Raw genomic sequence first — 23,849 nt, forward strand, 5'->3', positions numbered from 1 at the left:
AGGTGTTTTCCCACGTCTCTTATTAGCTCAGTGAGCTTCTTTTTGAGTCTCTGATGTGCAGGATTGTGGTGGGATGTAAACATCGGCCAAAACAAAGGAGAACTCCCCTGTGAACAAAAGGGTTTTACTCTCTATAAAGAATGTACACCAGCCTTTGTTTATGTAAAAGCAGATTCTACCTCCTATCTTTTTCCCTGAGAGCTCTGTGCTCTGGTCCGCTAAAAGCAGCTGGAACTCCAGCATTAGAAGTGCACTCTCCGGGGTGTGTTCACCGAGCCAGGTTTCAGTGAAACTGTGGGCAGATCAATGGATGTCTGAGTTTATTGAATTGAGAAGAAACAGTTCATCCATTTTGTTAGCCAGGAAGCAGACATTAGCTAGGTGGATTGAGGGCAAAGGTGTGCAGAATCCCCTGTTGCCAAAGCTTTGTGAGCACGCCTGCCCATTTACTTCTTCTTTGTCTCTAGTCAATCCCATAGAGAGCCACTACTGCACCAACTAAGATGTCAATAATGCAGAAGTTGATGAAAATTTGAGAAAAAATACCTAAAGAGAGCTGTCTGATAGTTATAATTTCCTCTCTAGAGTAAGAAACAACAAAGATGTAAATTATTTGTTTTTGTAAAGTGCCTTGAGACATTGGTTGTGAATCGGTGCTATATAGATAAAACTGCTTTGAATTGTAGCTCAATACAACTTAATAGTTCCTTCATTTTCTGTTGGATTTAAACTACTCACCTGTATAACAGAACCTGGATCACAAGGTTTTTTTTCTCTTTTCTATTCAACAGTTGTGCAGGACCTGTGTTGTCTCTTTACTCCCCTTTTAAATTGTTTGTTGATAAAGGAGGTAAAAATAATTGATGCATTTACAGAACTATAGGCTTAGGGCGAAAAAAATGATTTGTGAAAGTGATAGTTTTACATTTAATTAGTTTCCTTCAACTAAATAGATGTTTATGGTGAGAAATGACAGTCATTTCACAGAAGATATATAATTCATCCATCCATCCATTTTCTTGACACCCTTGTCCCTCAGTGGGGTCAGGAGGGTTGCTGGTGCCTATCTCCAGCTTACGTTCCAGACGAGAGGCGGGGTCACCCTGGACAGGTCGCCAGTTTGTTGCAGGGCAACACAGAGACACACAGGACAAACAACCATGCACACACACACTCACACCTAGGGGCAATTTAGGCAGACCAATTAACTTCACAGTCATGTTTTTGGACTGTGCACAGGGAGAACATGCAAACTCCATGCAGAAAGACCGGGACCGGGAATCGAACCCAGAACCTTCTTGCTGTAAGGCAACAGCTCTACCAACTGCGCCACTTTGCATCTTCTAAGATATATAATTATGTAATTCAATTTGATTTATTTGTATACTGAGGCATACAAAAAGTCAGTTAAATTCAATCACATATGCATTCCAATTGATTATAATTATCAAACAGGACATTTAGCTCAGGCATTTCTTCACATTAGTTTAAAACTTTCTCTGTCTAAGGAAACCAAGCAGATGGCATAGTCATTGACTCGTAGTATTCACACCTCCTGTAAGAGCGCGCAGAGACAGCAGGCATTTGCTTGTGTTGTTGTTGACTTTGCAGCAGTCCCTCATACCGAGCATGCATGTAGTGAACAACAGAAAAGGAGCATCAATCAAAAAATAATAAATTGCATGTTTCCACTGACATTTTTTACAATTTCTGTTTAGTACTGAGTTTCCTATCTTTGAAACTGTCAATCTGATTTAAGTCTTTTCTCTAATGATCCTGAAATCCAGACATTCTGCTTTAGAAGACATGTGAGGCTCAGGAAACTAAAGGAGGGATTGAAACTTTGCATTCAAAGTCTGCCAAGAGAGAGTTTTAAAGATTGATGGTGATAAAGGAAAACTTAGATGGATGGAGACAAATGAAAGCACTCATTCATAAAGCATAAAAGAATCTCAGACTCAGAGCAGTCATGCTTAATACTTTGGAGCAAAGCACAAAAGAAATTTGAGAATGAAAATGTATCAAGTAAAAAAAAGAAAAAGTGCAGATTTGGTGGGGTAACGTAAAGAACAGAAAAAGATCAACATAAAGCAAACTCCACTCCTGATAAACTCTTACCTCAGGAGTTTTATAATAATAAAATAACATAAACATGTGCAGTGAGAAATTAGAAGCAGCTGAAATCTGTATCGGCAGGTCAAATCTTTAGAAAAGCTGAAATACACAACATCCTCAATTGTAATTTAATCTAATTATGAATACAAGTTTTCCGAGAAGGCTTCAGAGGTGTGTTTGAGAACATTGGTGAACAAACACCGTTATGAAGACCAAGGAGCACACCAAATAGGATAGAGATAAAAGTTCATGACATCATCCGTCATCTAATCTGAAAGGCTGAGCAAAGAGAGCATTAATTGGCTTTAATACTTTTGCAATGTACTGTATGTATTTAAAAACTGGTCAGTGAGTTGTAATGTAGACTGAATAAAAAGGTTTTCATTAATTTGTGAGACATTTTAATTAGCTAAATTCAAGGATGATAATGACTGATGTGATGAAAATGTGGTGAAAGTGGTTGCTAGTTTAATTAATCTAATATGTAGTGCTGCTATATGAACTAAAAAGCAGAAAGGAGTACAAAAAGATCCACCAGATGCTTAATTATAGTGCAGTTTATTTGAACTAAGTAAGCATTTATTAAGAATTTTTGCCGCTTTCTACAAATACTAATGCAATACTCTGAGCAACTAGGGTGCAATAAAGCCAGAGAAACATTGCTTAAAAAAACAATAAACACCATTTTCATCCCTACAGGATGAGGGGGCAGAGAAAATGGTGAAAAATAATAAGTCTATACAGTTTAGCTGTGTGAAAGACAGGTTGATGGTCTACAGCAGTGTATGGGTAGCTAGAGATGATTTGAGGAAATATGAAAGGTCATGCACACCTCAAAGGTGCCAAGCTTTTTATAATAGAGTGTTGGGTTTTTACAAGTGTTTGTTAAGCTGTCTGTGGGGACTCCAGGAGTTTGAAGCCAAGAGGCTTTGAGGTAAAAGGAAGTGAACAGAGGGAAAAAGAAGAAAAAATGAAGCAGAAAAAAGGTGAAAAGAGATGGACTTTTAACGTGAAGAGGATTTAAAGCAATGGACATAACTGATGTGTGATGCTTCAAGGCCTAAAACTTCATCCACCCTCCCTATGGGGATAAATATCCACAACCGCAGTAAATTCCTCACCTAGATCTTAGTTCCAAAACACGCTTGCAGAATTTCAGCTGAGAAATTAATGCTTTTGACCTGGGCTTGCTAGAAATGCCAAGCGTTCCATCTGAGGATAAATCTTTATTTTTAAAAATCACTGCCTGTGAGCAATGGAACAGCAAAACGCCTGAGGCAGGGGTAACGATCACCACAGGTAGCTGCTGAGGGAAAGACAAAACAAACAGCGTTAACACCAAAACAGAACAGGTTGCAGATATCTTAAAAGGTTTTTCAATTTATTGATAGATTTATCTTTTGATCTTCATAACTCCCCACCGTAAAATATAATTGTGTCCATTTCTATGCTAACTGTTGTTTTGTTTTGCTATCTAAACATGTCTATGGATAAATTCTTGAATGTGACATAGTGTACCTATCACAAAAATAAAGCAAATTAAAATAGAAGAAAGTTCAATCGGTGGAAAAAAGTTCATTCAGTACGTACATTTTGTGTTTTGGGATTACCAATATTATCTATATTTGCACAATGCCACAACAATGAGTGAGATTTTGTTATTAATTTGTGCTATAAAATAGCACAATGTACTCTCCAGGCTCATAGTGGTATTTTATAGCACAATCAAGTAACTATGCTAGTTGTTATGACATCCTGTACATATAAAAATAACTTAAGAAATTTGACATTGCATTATAGCAGTAAATGATGCCTTGGAAGAGACCTCTGTCTCTTTAAGAACCTCCAACTCTTTCTGACACTCCCATTCAGCTCGCCATTACAACTGTTAACTACGTTGGACTGAGAAGTAGATTGTATAAGTTCAGCAGACTCACGCCTATCACAATAAACACTAAATCAATTAATCGCATGATAAATTAAAAGAAACTCGATAGTTTTCATTTGCTTATCTTTTTTTTTTATTACCAAAAACTTAGTGATAAAAGTCTTCAGTCTGGTGCTTTGGTCTCAACTATTCCTTTTTTGAAAGATACTTTTGTTTACAAAGACTTAACTCATTTTATTTGTTATTGGCTTCATAATTTATTTTATTATTTGGATATTTGCAGTTCCAGTATTTAAATGTTCATTAGAATTTAAACTTTATTGATCCTTGCATTATTACTATATTATTACCGCTACAATATTACAATATTATTGTTTATCGCAATAAGTTCTTGGACAATTTATTGTCCAGCAAAATTTGTTATTGTGACAGGCCTACTCACTCTTTTACTAGATGTTTGATAATTGCTGCTGCAACTAGTCTGGTTATTTAAAATGCATTTGTATGTGCATGTGTGTGGGTGAAAGCTAGGTTGGAGACTGAAACTTCAAGGTGGAGCATTGGCACAATAGGCGCTGCATTAGATGAGCAAACCCTTTTGGCTGCCATAGGAGATTCAAGGATTTCTCAAACATGAGAACATGAGACGTGTTGAAATGTTACTTCAGTATTTGCATATAGTTGTAGGATGACCATTTGTTGAGCTGCAGAAACAGACCGTTTAGTTGGAGTACAGCAGAAAAACTGATTGGAAGATGAGTTATTTCTTTGCTCCTATATAAAAGCCAAGGTGCTGTATTGCATGTTCCGCTGGATTTGTTTTATTTGAATTGCTTAATTTAACACTTCTTCATTGAAGGAACTGAATTTCTTCTTCAGCTTTTTGTGTATTTCATGTTGTTTTTGGATTCATGGCTTTTACCTCTCTTAATGTGATGCATTTTACCATCAATGTTTTACAGTGATGCTGTGCTTCAGCTAAGACAATTGCAAGGTCCTTTGATTTGCATGTCTTGCAACAAAGCAAGATGTGCAAATCTCTCTCTCTCACCCCAATATAATCATAATTACAAACTAAATGTTTAGTCTGAGTTAACAGGCAGTTTTGTGAAAACAAAGGTTAAATGTTTAATAAATTTAATAAATATTGCACCACTGGGCATAATTTATTTTTACCATATTATTAAATGCTGAGCCCGTCTCTGGCATTAAATGGATAGAACAAGGACGGCAGGTTACACTTATACTCCTCCATCAAAACTGACATTTAGCAGCAAGGATTCCATGACACTAAAAAACTCCCATTATGATGACACAATGAACAATCAAGCACACCCAGCCCGAGCGCAAGCATCAATCACTAGAGACGTTAGGGAGCTCTTGGGGTTCAGGACAGACGGATGAATGAATCTTTTTCAAAAGTGACAAAATAAACAAGGAAACATAATGTGAATGTGATAAACTTATGCAGTCTGGCAGTATGAAAATATAAAATACCTATTGTTTTTATAATTTTCTTGATTTTATTAATTTATTGGGTGGTAAAATTTGCAAGTCAGAAAAGTTAATGAGAACTGGGGAAATAAGAATAAGAGGCTGCAAAGACTGAACCTAATTTGCAGATATGTTTTCTTTTTTTATGTTGTTGTTTTTTGGTAGACTTAGGTAGGTTAAGTAAGGTGAACAGGGGTAACAATCTTTCCAGTTGATGTGTAGTGATTGTGTTAATGGTCCTATTCAGTTTCTCAGAGAAATATTTTTTAAACAGATTATTCCCTGGGTGGGCAAGAATGGTGCCAATCTTTTCTTTTTTTTCACTGACTTGTCCTGAAGTACCTTGATGGAAAATGTCTCAAAGTCAATGATACGCTCAGTGGACTAATACATGCTCAAGCCTTGTCCTTTGAAAAGGAGGACCACCATACAAAATGTTCAAGCTCCAAGAATAGAATATCTGCATGTGGAACGCCAATTTTGCAAATTGACCTTTGGGCGATTGGAAAAGATTTTATATTTTTGCATGTCTATTTTTTTATACTTACATTCAAAACTGTGTCCTCTGGTCCCTATTTAGCAGACTAAACTCAAGGTGTTATTTATGTTTTGCAGCATCTATGACCTCTATGGATTAGTGTGTGGAGGATTTTGCTTTAAGCACAGTATTTGCATGTGTCTCTCCTGCTGATATCATACAGAACCTCAAAATTCTGGCCTTGATGGAATCACTCTATCACCAAAGCACTTGTGGCCTTAACAACTTTAATCAATCCGGTTAATTGCTCATATGTGACACTGGCAGTGACGACAGTGTCATCCATTTTCCATATCAAATAGATCATTAACTTGATGCTTTACATACTGAAGTTTAGCTCGGTTGCACTCTCTCTCCCTCTCTCTTTCAACAGAGAGAGAGTGGCATCTCTCTCACTGTTGCCAGCATCATTAGCAGTGGTCTCAACCAAAGTGCTTTAATTAGGATTACCTTGACTTGCAATGTAGCTCATTAAGAGCAGATGAGTCACTGTAAAACATTAACACTTGCGTCCTGGTTTTGTGATCATACAAAAATAATTTCTAATAGGAGTAATTATAGTGGTTGGTGCTTGAATCAAGATCCTTTTCCATCTTAGTCAATTATTTTACCAGAGTCCCAATATAACATAAAGTGCAGCGATACTATTGTGACATATTTCCAGCTAATTTGCCAAATAAAAATGAGTGTATTTCTGCAGGACAAGTTTTTAAAGCTCTTACACATAGGAATAGTTTAGTTAACCATGTATTGAATATGCAGAATATAAAGACTGTGACACATTTTTAATCCAAGTGCTGCAGTCTGCCGCGGCATAGAGATTAGAAAAAAAAAAGTCACTACTGTGATCAAATGGTGTATGCCAGGAGTCCAGTACTACAGAGCCAATGGCTTGCAACTTTTTGATACATTTTCAGTCCAGCTCATGTGAATCAAAAGTATGGGTCGTTACCAGGCCAACCTTGATGAAATGTTTAGTAGGTTACTCATGCATTTTGTTCTGGTGTGTTAGAACGATGCATCCAAAGGTTGTAGTAGAGTGGAATCTTGGTATAGAGTCAATTTTAACACAATTAGCCATATTGTTTCACCTCTTAACAGGTCATGGGTGGGATTCATTATATACCTTTAAGCTTGATTCTTGCTTGCCAGTTTGCACCCGCATTTCAGAGATGCTATATAAAGTTGCAAAAACAGCACTCACAGTGTGGTTCAGGTTTAATCAATTGTATTGGGAGTGGTAAATAATCACATTTGCATATGTTCTTCCCAATTTTTTTTACTTTCTGATGATGAGCAAATGTTTTGCATATTTATGAAAATAATATGATGTATTGTGCTCACTGTTCTCCTTATTTTGCTGATGCAATCGTGTTTGCAGGATTGTACATCCTAACAAGTTTGCAGCAGGTTTTGTACGTGCAAACGTTTTGAAGATCAGACTCTAAGACTGTCATGGCTTTAAACTGTTTGAGAGAGCCTGTCTTTTTAAACTTCTGCTAGATTAATTAGCAATACAGCTGAGTGGGGGGACATGTGTGGATTTATTAAGAGCACACCTGAACATGATATGGGCAAATAAGACAAATCTTTTAATAAGGTATTAGAAAGATATTAAGAAGGCAAGTGTGGACCTATACAAATCAGGTTCATCCCTGAGTACAAGTACCAGATACATGAAGTGCAATGTACATATGTTATAACTATATTTAATGGGTATAAGCCCCAGGAAATGTCCATCCATCATATTGGTTGTTTGTCCCAGTAATGAATATGTTCTGGAGTGAAATGTAACAATCTTATATAACAAGTGAAAGATGTTACAATGCTGGCTGAAGCTGCTAAGACAAAATTATTCCCAGTGAAACTAGTATTTTACTACATGGGCTCAAAGGCCACTCATTGTGATAGAAGCCATTGCAATGAGTGAGGAAGCAACATAAAAGCCAGACAATGTTTTGCAATTGCTCACATTAACAAACACCTTATCTAATTATTTAAAACTAGTCCCAGTCTTTCTCAGTTTTCCTGATTAGCTAATCATTGGCTGCCTTGTATGTATCCTCAATTATTGTTTTGACTTGCTAAGTCAAAACAATAATTTGACTTAGCAAATTATATTCTTAGACAAACGCTGAAATCAATTTATCAGAACGCTGATATCAATTTATATTCTTAGACAAAGTAAGTTAGCTTCTGTTCAGCTTTTCCAACTTGTAGCATTACAGAAAAAGTTATGATTATAAATTCCATGTAGTTCTATACTGCAGTGTCAGCAATTCTTTTCATCTGCAACAGCTGCTGCTGAGAAAACCACTGCTGCATGCTAAATCTAACTCGGGGAGCAATACAAGAAAGGCAGACCGTGAGGACCTCAGAATTTGTGAAAGTGGGCACTCTAGAAATTATGGAAGAGTTACTTAGAGAACCCAAGAACAAATAAGACAGTTTAATATTATGCAACAAAGCTGTTTAATTTTACAACACAATGGAAATCTAACAAGTACTGCAGTCTAAAAGTATTTGAGATTTTCAGAAGTCTAAACTTAATGCAGAACTTTTTGTAGCTTTTGCTCTATAGTGGTAAACTTTATTAAAATATTTATTTAAAAAGCATTCTTTAAGAACTGATGTAAGATTAGCAGTATTTCTGCTTCATAAACAATATTATGTTATTAATTTGGTGTTAAAAGATGAGCATTTTTTTCTTCTAACGAACTGCCACGGAGTACGTCAGATTTTTACCTTTGCGTTGAAAGTCTGTTTTATTCACCACCAATAACAAAAAAAAAAAAAAAACGTTTTCACTTCTCTGCAAAACTCACCAACTGCACAGCTCTTGATAAGTAGTATAAGACAAGCAATATTTCAAAATAGCAGAAGAAATCTTATGTATTTTGAACAATACCAAAATTTGTTGTTAATTTGTTGCTAAGATATGAACGTGTTTTCTGGTAACCAATTGACACGAAGTAAACATCTGATGTTTACTTTTGCAAAATTTACCAACTGTACATTTCTTGTGTCTAAGCAGATAAAGAGTATCTCAAAAGAGCTAATGTTTTGTAAACAATAATTAATTAGGTTTTGAGAGATGAGCGTGGTTTTTTTTCTGGTAATGAACTGGCAAGAAATACAAATCAGATTTTTACTTTCATGTTGAATGTCTGTTTTAAAATATATACAACACCAATGACAAATAAAAGAGAAAACATTTTCACTTTTCTGCAGAATTCACCAGCTGTACAAATCTTAAGTTGTATAAGGGTGCGTTCACACTGCAGCCTGAAGTGATCCAATTCCAATTTTTTGACGTAATGCGACCTGTATCCGATCTTTTCATGGCAGTGTGAACAGCACAGGTCGGATTCTTTTTCGAATGTGACCCATATCCGATACGTATTCGATTCAAATGTGACCTAACGTCCAGGTCGCATTTATCCGAACTGAATGTCCCTGATTCTCAACAAATCTCACTATTCTGTGACCTGATATGCGCAAGAGGGAAGAAAAACAACAACCATGACGGACTATAATCAGGATTAAGTTGTTAATATGCTGCCCCGGCTGGACAACAACTTCAAATATGAAAGCTATGCTCCACCGTTAGCCTCCATTTTTACTTCCGCAAACACTGAGCACTTCTTCTTTTTATGGCAGTTGGCAGAACACAGAGAACGCTGACGCTATTGCGCCCTCTAGTGCGCATGCGGGACACTTTCAGGTAGTTTGCCCGTTCACGCTGCAGAACTCATACAGGTCGCATTTACTGGCAGTGTGAATGGCCCCGGCAAAAAAATCAGTATTGTCAAAAAATTGGAATTTGATCACTTCAGGCTGCAGTGTAAGATAAGCAGTATTTCAAAAGAGCAGAAGAAATCTTATGTTTTTTGAACAATAACATTTGTTGTTAATATGTTGCTAAGAGATGAGCGTGTTTTCTGGTAACCAAGTGCCAAGAAGTAAACATCTGATTTTTATTTTTGCAAAAATTACCAGCTGTAGATTCGTTGTGTCTAAGCAGATAAGCAGTATTTCAAAAAAGCTTGTTTTATAAACAGTAATTAATTTGGTGTTAAGAGATTATCTTTTTTTTCACGAAACAAATTGCCGCGAAGTATGAATCAGATTTTTACTTTTGTGTTGAATGTCAGTTTTATATTCAACACCAATGACAAAAAAAAACCCAAAAGACTTTTCTACAGAATTCACCAACTGCACAATTCTTAAGTAGTTGTGTACGAGAAGTAGTATTTCAAAAGAGCTGAAGAAGTCTTATGTTTTTTGAACAATAACATTTGTTGTTAACCTGTTGCTAAGAGATGAGTGGGTTTCCTGGTAACCAAGTGCCTAGAAGTAAACATCTGATTTTTGACAAAATTTAGTCAACCGTAAATTTCTTGTGTCTAAGCAGATATGCAGTATTTCAAAAGAGCTTATGTTTATAGATGAGCCTTTTTTTCCTAACAAACTGCCATGAAGTATAAGTAAGATTTTTATCTTTGTGTTGAATGTCAGTTTTATAATATATTCAACACCAGTGACAAAAATATATATATATATATATTTGTTGGTAATCTGTTGCTAAGAGATGAGCACGTTTCCTGGTAACCAAGTGCCACAAAGTAAACATCTGATTTGAACTTTTGTAATATTTATCAACTGTAAATTTCCTGTATGCAATCACGCATATCTTGTTAAAGCTGGACAAAAATCAGTGTCCTTGTAAATGACAGGCAGCCTGCTGCCATGTGAGGATGGAGAGAAGGAGTATTTGAATAATCTGAGTCAGAACTTTCAACTTATTCCCAATCATTAATCAGATTGTGTATGTGCTAGGAGTTTCCACTAAGGTCTGGCCGTACATTTTTTGACAACCTCAAAGTCTCGAGTCAACTATTATGGACATCTTTATGGTTCTTCTGATGCCCAGAATTGTCTCCTGTGTTTCCAGCTGTAACTTTTGCAATGACAGACCGATGGTCTACAAAGTGCCAAGCTCAGGAAGTTAAAACTGTGCAATTTGGACTATCTCCACTAGTGAAAGAACAATAAGCTCGTTTGGCACATTTTGATAATTCTTAATGACATTTGTCTGTGAACCAGATTTTACAATAAAAATCTAATGAAGTACAAGAGGCATGACACAGTAATAGACTGATATTTTAACCACTGCATTTTGTCGCAGAATCTGAGAATCCAGACTTGACAACAACATGCAGAAAGTATTTGTAGGTAACTGGCACATTGTGATTCACTCTGGAATGGCGGTGCCATGATATTTACAGGTAATATGTGCAAGTAGAGACATTACAGAAAAAAGGAATAAAGCTCCAGTAGTGTAAGATGATTTGTGATAAGTAAAATACCACCTACACATATCCAGAAGTCAGTAAAGTTTTGATCTTGTGCTTCACACCAACAATTAGAATATATTATTTTTTTAGCTGGAGTTGATGCTTAAGACTAATTTAATCCTTCATGGAATGATTATAGTCATCAACATTGGGTCCAATTTTCATTTTAATTTTTTTAACCAGGTTAACCTTTTAAGCTGATGTCACTTCAAATTTATGTTATTGTAGGACAAATATTTATCTGCAGTCATTCCATGAAATATGTTATCATCCTGTATGGCTCAGTGACAACAGATTCAGCACACTCCTGATTAAATATGACATATGACAACTATCGGGCAATGTCATAAATGTTCAGAAATAGTTGCAGGATGAAATGTTTGCTGGGACAAACCTTTCATTGACGCTCACCCCCCTCTTCCTGGCTAGAGCACAGTGTCTCCATTTCCTCGTACACCTTATCCTCTTTTCAAGGTTTGATACTACTAACAGGAGAGTTAATGCCTTTCCAGTCACTGCTAAAATAAAATTACTTTCAGATGTTTGTGAGGTGACTCAGCAAGGCTTTGTAGTTTCTGGCACATGCAGTGCTTCGCAAAAAGCTTAATACTAACTAAAGACTTAAGACTAAACAAACAGGCACATGTCATGGATAAAGATATTGGAAATCTTTTTTTTTTTAAGGTTTTGTTGGCTCTAGTGGCCTTTATTTGAAAGTAGTTATTCAGGAAAGAGGGCAATGAGAGAGGGGTAAAACATGAGGCAAATGTCACCAGGCCGGGAATTGAGCCTGCGAGGACTAAGTCTAAGCCTAAATATGTGGGTTGTGCTTTGCCCCTGCACCACCACAGCACCCCAAGTTATTGGAAATCCTAAAGACCTACAGTTATCCCCACTTCACCTAATGGTGCACTCGACAAATGTGGCCCTGCCGAAAGTTGACTATAGAAAAACTACTACGAAAAAACTCATATGTCTGATTAATATTTTAACATTTTCAATAAACTGTTTGTTGGGGAAAAGTTTGTCTGGTACCCTTTCTGCATTCAAGATAGAAGACGGAAATATATTTAGTTCTGATGAATAAACTTATGTGGACAAAATAAGCTACTGATCAGATTAGCATGATGAATGACATTTGATTTAGATGTATGCACTGAGCGAATGAGAGCTTATGAATTAGAATATTTGCTGAATTTACTCATGCAGGGAGACGACACATTTTCCTCAACAGAGAAAATGACATCAAATTATTAGTGATAGCTTTCATATTTGTATCAGTGATCTGTTTATTTATTCTAATATATTTAATTTTGATCCCCATGTGTGTCTGTTTGCAAATACCATGTAAAGAACATTAATTTTATGGCAAAACCAAAGTTATGGTGACTTGTGCTTATGCACGTTTCTCTTTCTCTTCAGACATCCGTGGTATTGAGGATTTTCTGGACCGTACCTCTCAGCAAGGAATGGACGTGTCCCTTCAAAAGGTGGAATCTAATGTCAACATGATGATCACAGGTCTTTTCAGAACAATGCGTGTAGAGGAGCTGCATCGATACAGAGATACGCTACGGAGGGCAGTGTTGTTCATGAGCCCAGCGACTGCCAAGGCTTTCATCACTGAGGTAAGGAAGGACGGTTCTTTTGCCTGTTCTGCGTTTGTTTCACTAAATGAGTGGACTATCAACATACTATCAACTGAAACCTTTATCTGTGTGTTAATGACGTAAGCAGAAGTTTTCATTTAAAACATATTCACTTTACAGTGTTTTAAGGGATGAGACTACAGGAATGTAATTAGAACAGCGAGGATTTTTTTTAACCAATTCTTATCAGATTGCATTATCATTGTCATGTTTTATTGACTTAACTGCACTCTTTATACCCTAGTAAAGATCAGTTATAAAGGTTTTAATGTTAGCTCCTCATCATGCTACTAATTACATTATCTAAGAAAATAGGAAGCCGCTGGAGCTTTTACTGTGATGCCCTGGATCTGCCAGAAGAGTATTAATATAATAAATGTCTCTTTCTCTCTCCTGCTACTTCAGGGTCCATTGTAAAACAACTCAAATTAAACGAGAATATATATCCCATTTACTGTACATTAGTTTGATTTAATTTACCTTCTCACATATGTTCCAACTACTTCCATTCAAATACTACAAATCTGCATCCAACATGTACCCCTAAGCCCCATATCCCATCAAGCTCCTTATCGCTGAAGAAGACAATTAGAGAAGTTCCTTTGCTCTTATACATAAATGATATGGAGGTCATGGTTGAAAGCAATAGGCTGCAGCATTAGTTATGAATTCATAATTTGTAGTGGTAGGATGGGGTTTAATCCCATGTGTCATGTTCTCATCTCAGTTTAATTAAAAGTGACCTCGGAAAGAGCAATCACAATCTAATTTGGTTGGAGGCGTGACAGGGAGGGGTGAAAGATGAGGTGTTATCGTGTGAATGTGTTCACAACAGTGTATGTGGGTTTGAGTTTTTATACATTGGCATCATGGAATCAAATCTGAAGCTGTGATTTTTTTTTTTTTTTTCTGGCTATGTAGCGGTCTTTGATGTTAAGTGTAAAGGTCCAGGACATCCTGAGGGAATTTTTAAAGTCTGCTTAAAACCTTAATAGGCTGTCATATTTTCAGAGCAATTTTAAAGAAAAACATGTTTATGTATCCTTTTTTTTTAAACTTTGAGTTCAAAGAAAAATCTTTTGCCTTGAGCACTTTTGATTATTAGTCCTTGTACTATTTGTCACAGAGTGCCTAAAACAATCAAAAGTGGTAGCACATACTGGGGAAAAGAGCAGGGGTTCTAAATGCACATGCAGGCATATGGAAACATGTACAGTGGACCCCTGGTACAGAGCTGAGGAGTCTCATTCCACTCCGTGTCCACATTGCACATAAATCATACATATGTGCAAAGCTGAGAAACGCTATCACTCAGTGCTTGCTCCACTTGCAATTCCAACTCGCCAAGGGAGCAGGTCTCTGAGTGAGATGATTTATTTATTTTTTTTACCTATATGACATGGTCACTAACCAAGCTGTACAGTTGTAATCAATATCAATCAATCAATCAATCAATCAAATTTTATTTGAATAGCACATTTCAGCAGCAAGGCATTTCAAAGTGCTTTACATAATTGAAATAAAAACAGCATGTGACAGTGAATAAACAGAAAGACAGAATTAAAAAAATAAATAAAAAAAAGGTAAAAGATAAAAACATTAAAACCCGCACCCCTTGTAGGACTTCACTTAAACCTCTCAAACCTCAGAGTTTTAGTTAAAATGCCATTTAACAAGGATTCTCATACATCAGAGTTTTAGTTAAGATGTCATTTAAAGAGAAATAAAAATAACATCATAACTAGATGAAAAGTAAAGATAAAAACATTAAAACATCAAAGACATCAAAACCCGCACTCTAAACCTAATTTAGCCATAAGCAACTCTAAACAGGTGGGTTTTAAGTTGAGATTTAAAGGCACCCAGTGTTTACAGATATTCAACTGCAATAGCCATCAACCTAATGATGGCTACTGCATCCTGAGGTTGCTATTGCAGCATTAAACAAATTTAAATGAAAATGTAAAAATTTGCACAGAAACACAAAGACAAACCCCAATTTAGGCAATTTATTTGTAAAATAGTTCATTTGGGTTAGTTACACTTAACGATCCCCTCTGAAACTTGCTTGTTTTAATTGTTCACACACTAATTACACTTTAACGTACATAAATACACACAGCATAAAACATCTTGGTGCTACCACAAAAGCTGATATCCACAGTCTTCTTTATATTTGCTCTTGAGGGTACAACCAATTAGCGGTAAGGAAAATCAGTAATATTTAATTGAAATTAATATTTCATATTTAACTAAAATAATATTTTAGATATGCTCTGTGAAAAAAATCTGCAAATAGGCTCAAATAATTTGGAGTTGTGTTCCACAGAAAAATCTGCAAATAAGTTAATCTGCTAATACTGAACTGCTATTAGGCAATGGTCTTGCAGCAAATGACACTTCTTCTTTGGCAGATGTTAATGGGATATATCATGTATGAAGTTAACATTTTGCCCAAATTTTGTGTTAGAAAAAGGGCAGATCATCAAGGATAAAAGTTGATGATCTGCACTTTTTAAGGATAAAAGTTTTAATGAGCTTAGGAAAGGCCAAATTATAATGGCTAGCCAGCTGAGTCAGAATCTCCAAAGCTGCAGGGTTAGGGTTGGGTTAGAGAGAGACAAACATTCTAAATATCTATAGAGCAAAAAAAAGGGCTTTACAAATTGATTTAATAATTTTAAATAATAGGTGACTAAGACTGTTGGATCCAAAAGCAGGGATTTATTTTAGTGCAACAATGTCAATGGAAAAAAAAAATCTATTTGCATCATACTTTACAACTGAGGACGGGATGAGCAGTAGCTTTGTACATGCATGATTCATTTGCATTGTGAACATGAAATTATACGGATATCTTCTCTACGATGACTGCAGGACGACTGTGACTACAGTGATTGGAAAGTGGGAGGGGATCCTGGTGGCACTCACTGTTTCCTCTGGCCAATTACCTTGGAGCTTTCATGTGTTGTTACCAAAGTCTCCAGTAACAAAAAAGTAATTAGATTTGTCACTAGTCATTAAAAAAAAGAAAAAATGTCTCTTGAAGGGTCTGAAAAGGGTCTGAATATATTTTAAGGTGGTAACAGTGCTAGTGAAGTCCATGCCTCAAGAGATTAAACTTGTTTTGGGAGTAAAAACACTGCAGGCGTTGAACCCCTTTAATGTTGGCCCCTCTTTTGCCAGTTGCTCACAATGTTATACTTGCTAGCTAGAAATGGCTAAAAACAATGGGAGTCAGTCAAAAGGAGCCAGAATGGTTCTAATCAGAGCACCAGCAAATGGGATTACATAAGCACTGACGGGACATGGGGATTGGGAGAGTTAATGTCATGTTCTGAGAAAACCCGAGCAAAAAAAGGCTACAAGAAATACATGAACAGGAAAATAGGCAAGTCAAGTCACCTATTGGTTGGATGAATAGCTCAAAGATCGAAATCTTAACATTGTACAAAGTCAAAATCATTTATTATATAATGTTATTGGTTACAAAGAAATGATTGTGATTTTTTTCATTTAGTAGCAGTGCACTCTGCTCTGATGTACCACAGTTCTCAGCAGTGACATTGGTAAATCAAAAAAAGGTTTAAACTCATTAAACTGCCAAGGTAGCTGAAGCAGCCTTCATAACTACAAATAATATTGAGTGGATGCATTCTTATAATCATTCATCAGTTTACACAATAAAGTATCATTCACAATAATAATAGAAAATGTTTTTAGCAGTTGTACAATATGGACTCGGATAATTACCTTAGTGTGATACTCAGACTCTTTTCACCCTTTTTTAAAAGATATTTCTATTTTTCTTTTAACATAACAGTCATTTAATCAATGTGAAACATAACATGGAGAGTTTTTATAATTTGAGTCTGAAGATTGGAAAAGAGTGGTGTGTAAGACTGATGATTACTGGTCTCTGCTTCTTTGTTCCTGCCAGGCAGGTGGAAATGATCAGAGTGACAGACTAAAGGGTTAAAAGACAGACAGAGACATGTGGAGATGCTCAGAGATAAATGGGACCTTGTTTTTCGCTACATCACTTATCGGTACGGTCATTTTTCTCAGGAATCACCTCCCCTCCAGATGCATTAGGCCCTGATGGTAAATGTGAACTGAAAGCTGATCCAAATGACTTGGCAAGAAGAGACAAACAGATGATTAGTGGGATCAAAGAATAGAATACATTCATGGGTGTGTGGAAATGCCTGAAAGTATTTTTGTCTGACTGTAAAGGAGTGCTTGCTTTTTGGTTTGTTTACTGAAGCCTACTTCAAACAAACAATAAGGATACACCAAAAAATGCAGTGACCCATTTTTATTTCTTTTCGTAATTGTCTTTGACGTGTGCCTGAGCATTTGAAACCATGGAAGGAGAAGGTAAAAAAAATATTACATAATGGAAAGTGACTGTTTGATATTTTTAATGGCCAGTCTATCCTGAATTGTTAGTCTTTGTTTTCATTGTATTTGAATAGAATAAAAAACTCAAATTTCAAATTGGGTAAGATCTAATTTGAACAATTTTAATCGCAACAATAATAGGTATTAATACAATATATATACAATATATATTCTACATTCTTAATATACAAATAACAATCATTATTTCTGCTGCCAGTCCTGTCAGTTGGCTCCGTAAAAATGATTTCAACGTTAGAACATTTAGTTATAATAATATTTCTGGTGCTTTCCATACATCCATCCATCTCTTCATATGTCCGAAACATGCAGAGATCCTTATCCACAGACACACTCTCCAGCTTATTCAGAATCTCCAGATCAGATGCCCAAATCACCTCAAGTTGCTCCCTTACATGTGGATAAGAGGCTCCCCCTGGATGATGGAGTTCCTCATCTTATCGCTAAGACTGAGTTTGGCCAGTCTACAGAGAAAGCTCATCTCCGCTGCTTGTGTCTGGGATCTCATTCGTTCAGTCATGATCCATCTCATGAGCATGAAGGTGAGAGTTGTGAAAACAACAGAGTGTGAAATTGAGAGCTTTGCTTTTTGGCAAAGGTCTTTCTTTACCACGATCCCAGCAGCGTCCAATTTACTGTAGGACCAAACCCTTGATCTATTTTCCACTCTACCCTACCAACCTCCTCTTTTTGGCAACATAATAATGCCACGGATTTTCAGCGAACAGCTGCCGCAGTTTCAAATAATTTTAGCACAAACATTAAACTGTTATAAGTTTGTTTCTTATCTTGTTTTGTATGGTTGCATATCTAAAATGATAAAGGGAGGATGATATGTAAAATTAACTTTTTTGAGCTTTATATTGAGTTGTAATGCTATTTCTGCATCATAAACAGACCTCGAGTGTAGCTTTGATTCTCTAAAGATTTGGAGGAATCCTTGAAAATCCCATGGTAGCTACTCAGTGATGACTAAGCACTTACTCTCACAAAGTGCCACCTACTTCCACAAAGCTTCCTGTTGGAGCTGCAGCCCCCAGTCGAGTTTCCGCCTCACAGGGCGCTCCTCCCTGCGTGTTCCCCAATCAACTCCACCAGGTTAGTGGCAGCAACAACTAGCAAATATCTAGTGGAATTGGTCATCAAGGTCATTCAAGGACCTCCCCGTAATGTACTTCAGCCTCTGCTCAGCTCTTCATCCTACGTCCTCCATAGAACAATTTTACCACCACGGCCTTACGGGAAAAAATTGAATTAGTATTACCTGTTTTACTGTCATAGGGGAGTGCTTGTGTTTCTCCCACAAATGTATGTATATTCTCACTTATTTGGTTTGTCAGCAATCTTCCCAATGCTGGGTATTTTTACTGTTTTTTACAAAGTAGTGACCTTCTTGCTGATAACTTTATTGTATAAAATACAGAGTATTGATCCCTCGAGTACTGCTACCAGTATTAGGCTTCTGACAGGCTCTCAAATTTCTCCACAGTGTTGTAGTAACTCAATTTTGGTTTTATTAGTCATGCTTTCCTATGATATCTGGATTTTAAATATCTAAATTTATTTACAATAGAAAGACTTTTCCTCTTTATCTGATGGATTTCAGGAAAATAGCCCTCGCCCATGTATTTTGAAGCATTTCGCTGCACAGTGTCTGATATATTTGCAGACCCAACATGCTCATTCAATTTTCTGGATTATTTAACATTTTCCTGCTCTGTTGCCCTTTTCTCAGTCTAGTGCATATGAGCCAGTGCCAGCTAGGTTCCTTGTCGGTGCACACATATCCCCTTTCTGTCCAGTTTTCACACAGAAGAGGAAAGTCGATTTCTTAGCACAGGAGTATTCTTTTACAAAAAACATGCGACGCGAGTTATTAATTGGCTAACCAATTAATGAATTCAGAGAAATGACAATCCCTATCATTGCTGCTATGAGGTTTTTATTGCATTTAAATTTCCACCAAACAAAACAAACAAAAAATCAGAAGGAGGATGCAAAGAATCAGCCTTAAAAGGCTTATGCAGTTAAACATCTCAATCTCAAACCTGGACTACAGATAAGGCAAGCATTCACACAGCCATACAATTGTGAAAAAGGGGCATTTTGTCACTTAAGTGAAATTGACAGGATGCAATAAATCACACTTGAGCGATTTGTTGTCTTTCTGATATTTTTACAAGATTTTACAACAGATTTGAATTCACAATATGCAATTATAAAAAAAAAATGAATTTTTTCTTTCTGTCGTTTACTTTAATTGTTTAATGTGTTTGAACTGTTTCTACCTCCTGGATTGGCATGTTGGTGTCAGCTATGTAGTGATGAGGCAAAAAGCAGCTACAAAACATAAATAAATGTTGACCAAACTTAATAGGTCGACCCAACCGTATGCTTTGAATATTATTTCTTTTACTCAATGTATTGTATGGCTAAATGTCATTCCTCTTTTTTTGTGTTTAAAATCCCAAGTTCTCAAGGTTAGCATTTTTTAGACAGAGGAATGCTATAAAGTAAATCCATTTAATAAGTTATTGAAACCTGAACAGTGGATCTTTTTTTTATAAAATGTTGATATGTTTCAAATTTTCTATGACAAAACTGATATTTTGTTTCCTTTCTTTATACCTGGTTTCCCACATGTAAAGAGATGCATGCACACAAAAGAGAGGGAAAGAGACACACACAGAAGGAGACAATTAAATATGGATTTTGCCAGTTTATATAACTTTAAATAAATATCTAAATAACTGTTGCCATTTAAGAACTGTTTTCTGTTTAACTGACATTTCTTACTTTAAGGTCTATGTTGAAAATTACAACATGGATGACAGATGTCGGAAGAGAAACATTAAGAAAAATATTCTTCCTAAGTCATGTTAAATGATGTATTCTGTGAATATGGATCTGGGCACTAAAACTTTGAATTTAGAATACAGAAAATGTATTCTATTGTTCTTTAAAGAAAAACTGACAGGAATAAATCTTGCTTGATTAAAATAAAATAAGATTTATTTTTTATGCCGCATATGATTTATAATGAAGTTTAAAATAGAACCCTCTCTATGTTCTATGTTCTTTTTTCTCTATCCATGACATATAGAGAAAAAATTAACTAGAGATAAAAAATGTTTTTTTGATTTAAGTAAAAAGAGTTTAGTTGTTGGGCTGCACAGTGGCGCAGTTGGTAGAGCTGTTGCCTTGCAGCAAGAAGGTTCTGGTTCAATTCCCGGCCTGGGGTCTTTCTGCATGGAGTTTGCATGTTCTCCCTGTGCATGCGTGGGTTTTCTCCGGGTACTCAGGTTTCCTCCCACAGTCCAAAAACATGACCGTCAGGTAAATTGGTCTCTCTAAATTGCCCCTTGGTGTGAGTGTGTGTGCATGGTTGTGTGTCTCTCTGTTGCCGTGCGACAGACTGGCGACCTGTCCAGGGTGTACCCCGCCTCTCGCCTGGAACGTTAGCTGGAGATAGGCACCAGCAACCCTCCCGACCCCACTGAGGGGCAAGAAAATGTATGGATGGATGGAGTTTAGTTGTTAGTTAAGGTGGCTCTCATGTGGAATCTTTTTTTTTTAAATGTGTTGTAAAGTTCTTGTGATAGTTTCAGAATTTTTTTCATTTCTAAACATGCAAAAAGTCCCTATTATATTTATGGTTTCTTTTACAGGGTAGATCAATACTTCTTTCTATACTGTAAATTATGTTTATGTTTGTGCTTTTAAGGCAGACAACATGGATGAAAACGAATGTAATAGCGTATGAGAAAGCAACCCTCCCCCCTCCCCCCCCAAATGATTACATCCAATGTTTCTGTATTTCTATATTATATTAAAGTATTTGCACAAAAAGCCCCTGCCCTGGTAAACACTCTAGCCCTGTCTAAATAGGTGAAGAGAAGCTGGTAGCATGTGATTTTTTTTTGTCTCTATGGTGGCATCAGCCATCTTCTGGTGTAGTATGCTGGAACAGCAACTTAGCAAGAACCAAGCGGTTAGATAAGCTCATCAGAAAGACTTGCTCTTTCCAAGGATACCCGCCTCGACCAACTGATGTCCCCTCGACCCAGTGCAGGTCGCATGAGGCTGTTGCTGAACTTGAGCGTTCCTTCAGTGACAGATTGCAGCATCCTAAATGCACAGAGGAGCGTTATCACAAGTCCTTCCTCCTAGTAGCTGTAAGACAGTGGTTCTTAACCTTTTTTGAGGTACCGAACCCACCAGTTTTATATGCGCATTCACCAAACCCTTCTGTAGTGATAAGTAAAATATGACACCCCCCCCCCCCAAAATTCAAGACATAGATCACTAAGATCACTAAAAGGTAGAGTCTCTGAGAACAGTTCTTTAAAATATAGTCAGTGTTTTCAGCAAAGTTGAGCTGACTGTCCCAAGGTATTTAAAAAATTTGCCACAGTTTCAACAGGTTGGCCATCGAGAGAAACTGGAACCACTTTAAGAGCTTGTTTAGATCATTTAATTAGCTCTACATTCTTAAGAGAATGAAAAATTTATACTAAATAATGAAGACTTTGCGGTGTTCTGATTTAGTAATGTAATTATATTAGTTGTGTTACCACCCCCACGCCACTAGAGACAGTACCAATCCCGAAAAGATGCGACTAAGGAGCAGATTTAGAAGTACACCGAAAGCTACAGAATTTGGTAAAAACAGTGAGTTTTGCTGAAGTAAATAAAGACACAAGTTCAAATCCATGCTGAGAGTGGAACTCCTTCAATCAGTGCTAATCCTGATTGGCTAAGCAATGTAACTGATCCTCTGCAGCAAGTGATGGCAAAGCGGGGCGTCATCACGACTTTACACAAGTGTGTCTTTACCTCCGCAGCAGAGGCTCCGCCGAACCCCTGAGACCGACTCATCGAACCCCTGGGGTTCGATCAAACCCAGGTTAAGAACCACTGCTGTAAGACCTTGTAGCTAAAAGGCAATACATTTTTGCATCCCTGTTATTTGCACAGTTTTTTCATTTCTTGCAAGTAGTCTGATGTTTTTGTAGACAATTATAGATGCATGTTTTTTTTTCCCTACACTACCCTACTGAGTTGCACATTTATTTTAATATTTGTTTGCTATTTTTAGGAACTGTTCATTTTAATTTTCTTATGATGTAAATGAGTCCTACATGTACAGTCTCTTATTATTATTTATTTTGTTTTGATTGATTGATTGATTTTTTTACCCTTGTGTGAATTCCTGTGTGAACAAGTTTCTAGGATAATGCTTAAAGACCAGCTTGACATTGCAAGCAAATGCCAGTTTATCCCTGCAACAAAACGCATAAATATGAAGAAGAGGAAGAGATATCCCTTTTTTACTCATTTGCTGTAATTTTCCCTCCGGTTTTGGGCTTAGCAGTCCTCCGCTGCCAGAGGAGCCTTAAAATCAGATGTTGTGATGCTGCTGTGCTTCATTGCCAGTGATGAATATGCATTTTCTCATCAACATGCTGTGCATGAATTTTCAGCGATTTATAATGAATTACCACTGATCCGTTTTGGACCCAAAGGCCATGAAATGTGCTTGGGAAAGAAAATATGAGCTGTCATTAACAATCAAAACAAAGACAACTATATTATATTATATTATATTATATTATATTATATTATATTATATTATATTATATTATATTGTCTTTGTGACAATTTGAAGAGCCCGGTATGACTGTCTTTATTTAAATGCAGTATTACATCAGACATGTTTTGGCTTAATTGTATTACTTGTATGTACAATTGCAGTCCAAATGACTCATAGTTGTGAATTTGTTTTTGTTGCTTGTTTTTTATGCTTGTTTTCTTTTGTTTACTGGCATGTATTGGTATACAGTCTTGTAACTAAACATTCTAAAGTAATTTCCATCTAAATCACTTCAGAGTAATTTAGACTATTCGATTTTAGATTAACTTTTTGCGCAATAGTTTGAAGAATATTTTTATTGGTATAGCCATGCTCAGTTGCTGGAAGTTGAGTTGTTTATCCCGTTTTATTTACAAACAGATCATTTGTCATTGCTTCAATGTCTTTGTTGTGGCAATGAAGTGCTGGGAATAAATGCAGGCCTCTAATTATAGAGCATAAAGGACAGGAGTAAATCAATAGGAGAAGTTGCATAATTAAACAACAGGGAGAGGATGGAAAGAATGACGCATTGTTTGTCAAGAAATGCTATTGGGAAGGTCAGTCTAATAGAGGTAGAGGTCAGTACAGCATAAGAATTGGGTAAATTAATTTAATGGATACATTTTTAAGCATAATAGGTATTTACTCAGTGTGATGCTTTTTTTTAATCAGCTCTTTTATTATAATTCTTTAGTTAACAAAAGTACCCCAAAAAAAATTCAGTTATCTGTTATTGTAGAGGGATGTTAGC

General features: G+C 36.4%; 1 protein-coding gene across 6 annotated transcripts in view; it reads left to right on the plus strand.

Annotated features, from left to right (window-relative positions):
• Positions 1–23,849, plus strand: part of grid2 (glutamate receptor, ionotropic, delta 2) — a 446,512-nt gene that overhangs the window by 227,863 nt on the left and 194,800 nt on the right. For all 6 annotated transcript variants that reach the window (XR_014088939.1, XR_014088940.1, XM_081610703.1 and 3 more), the window contains one exon: positions 12,815–13,020. Coding sequence is in view for 4 of the 6 variants with exons in the window: in XM_081610703.1 (XP_081466829.1) it covers positions 12,815–13,020 (206 nt within the window). In the remaining 2 variants the exon portion in view is untranslated. The remainder of the gene's footprint in view (positions 1–12,814; positions 13,021–23,849) is intronic.

This window comes from Poecilia reticulata, chromosome 9, assembly GCF_904066995.2.
Source record: "Poecilia reticulata chromosome 9, P_reticulata-male-v2, whole genome shotgun sequence".
Classification (NCBI taxonomy): domain Eukaryota; kingdom Metazoa; phylum Chordata; class Actinopteri; order Cyprinodontiformes; family Poeciliidae; genus Poecilia; species Poecilia reticulata.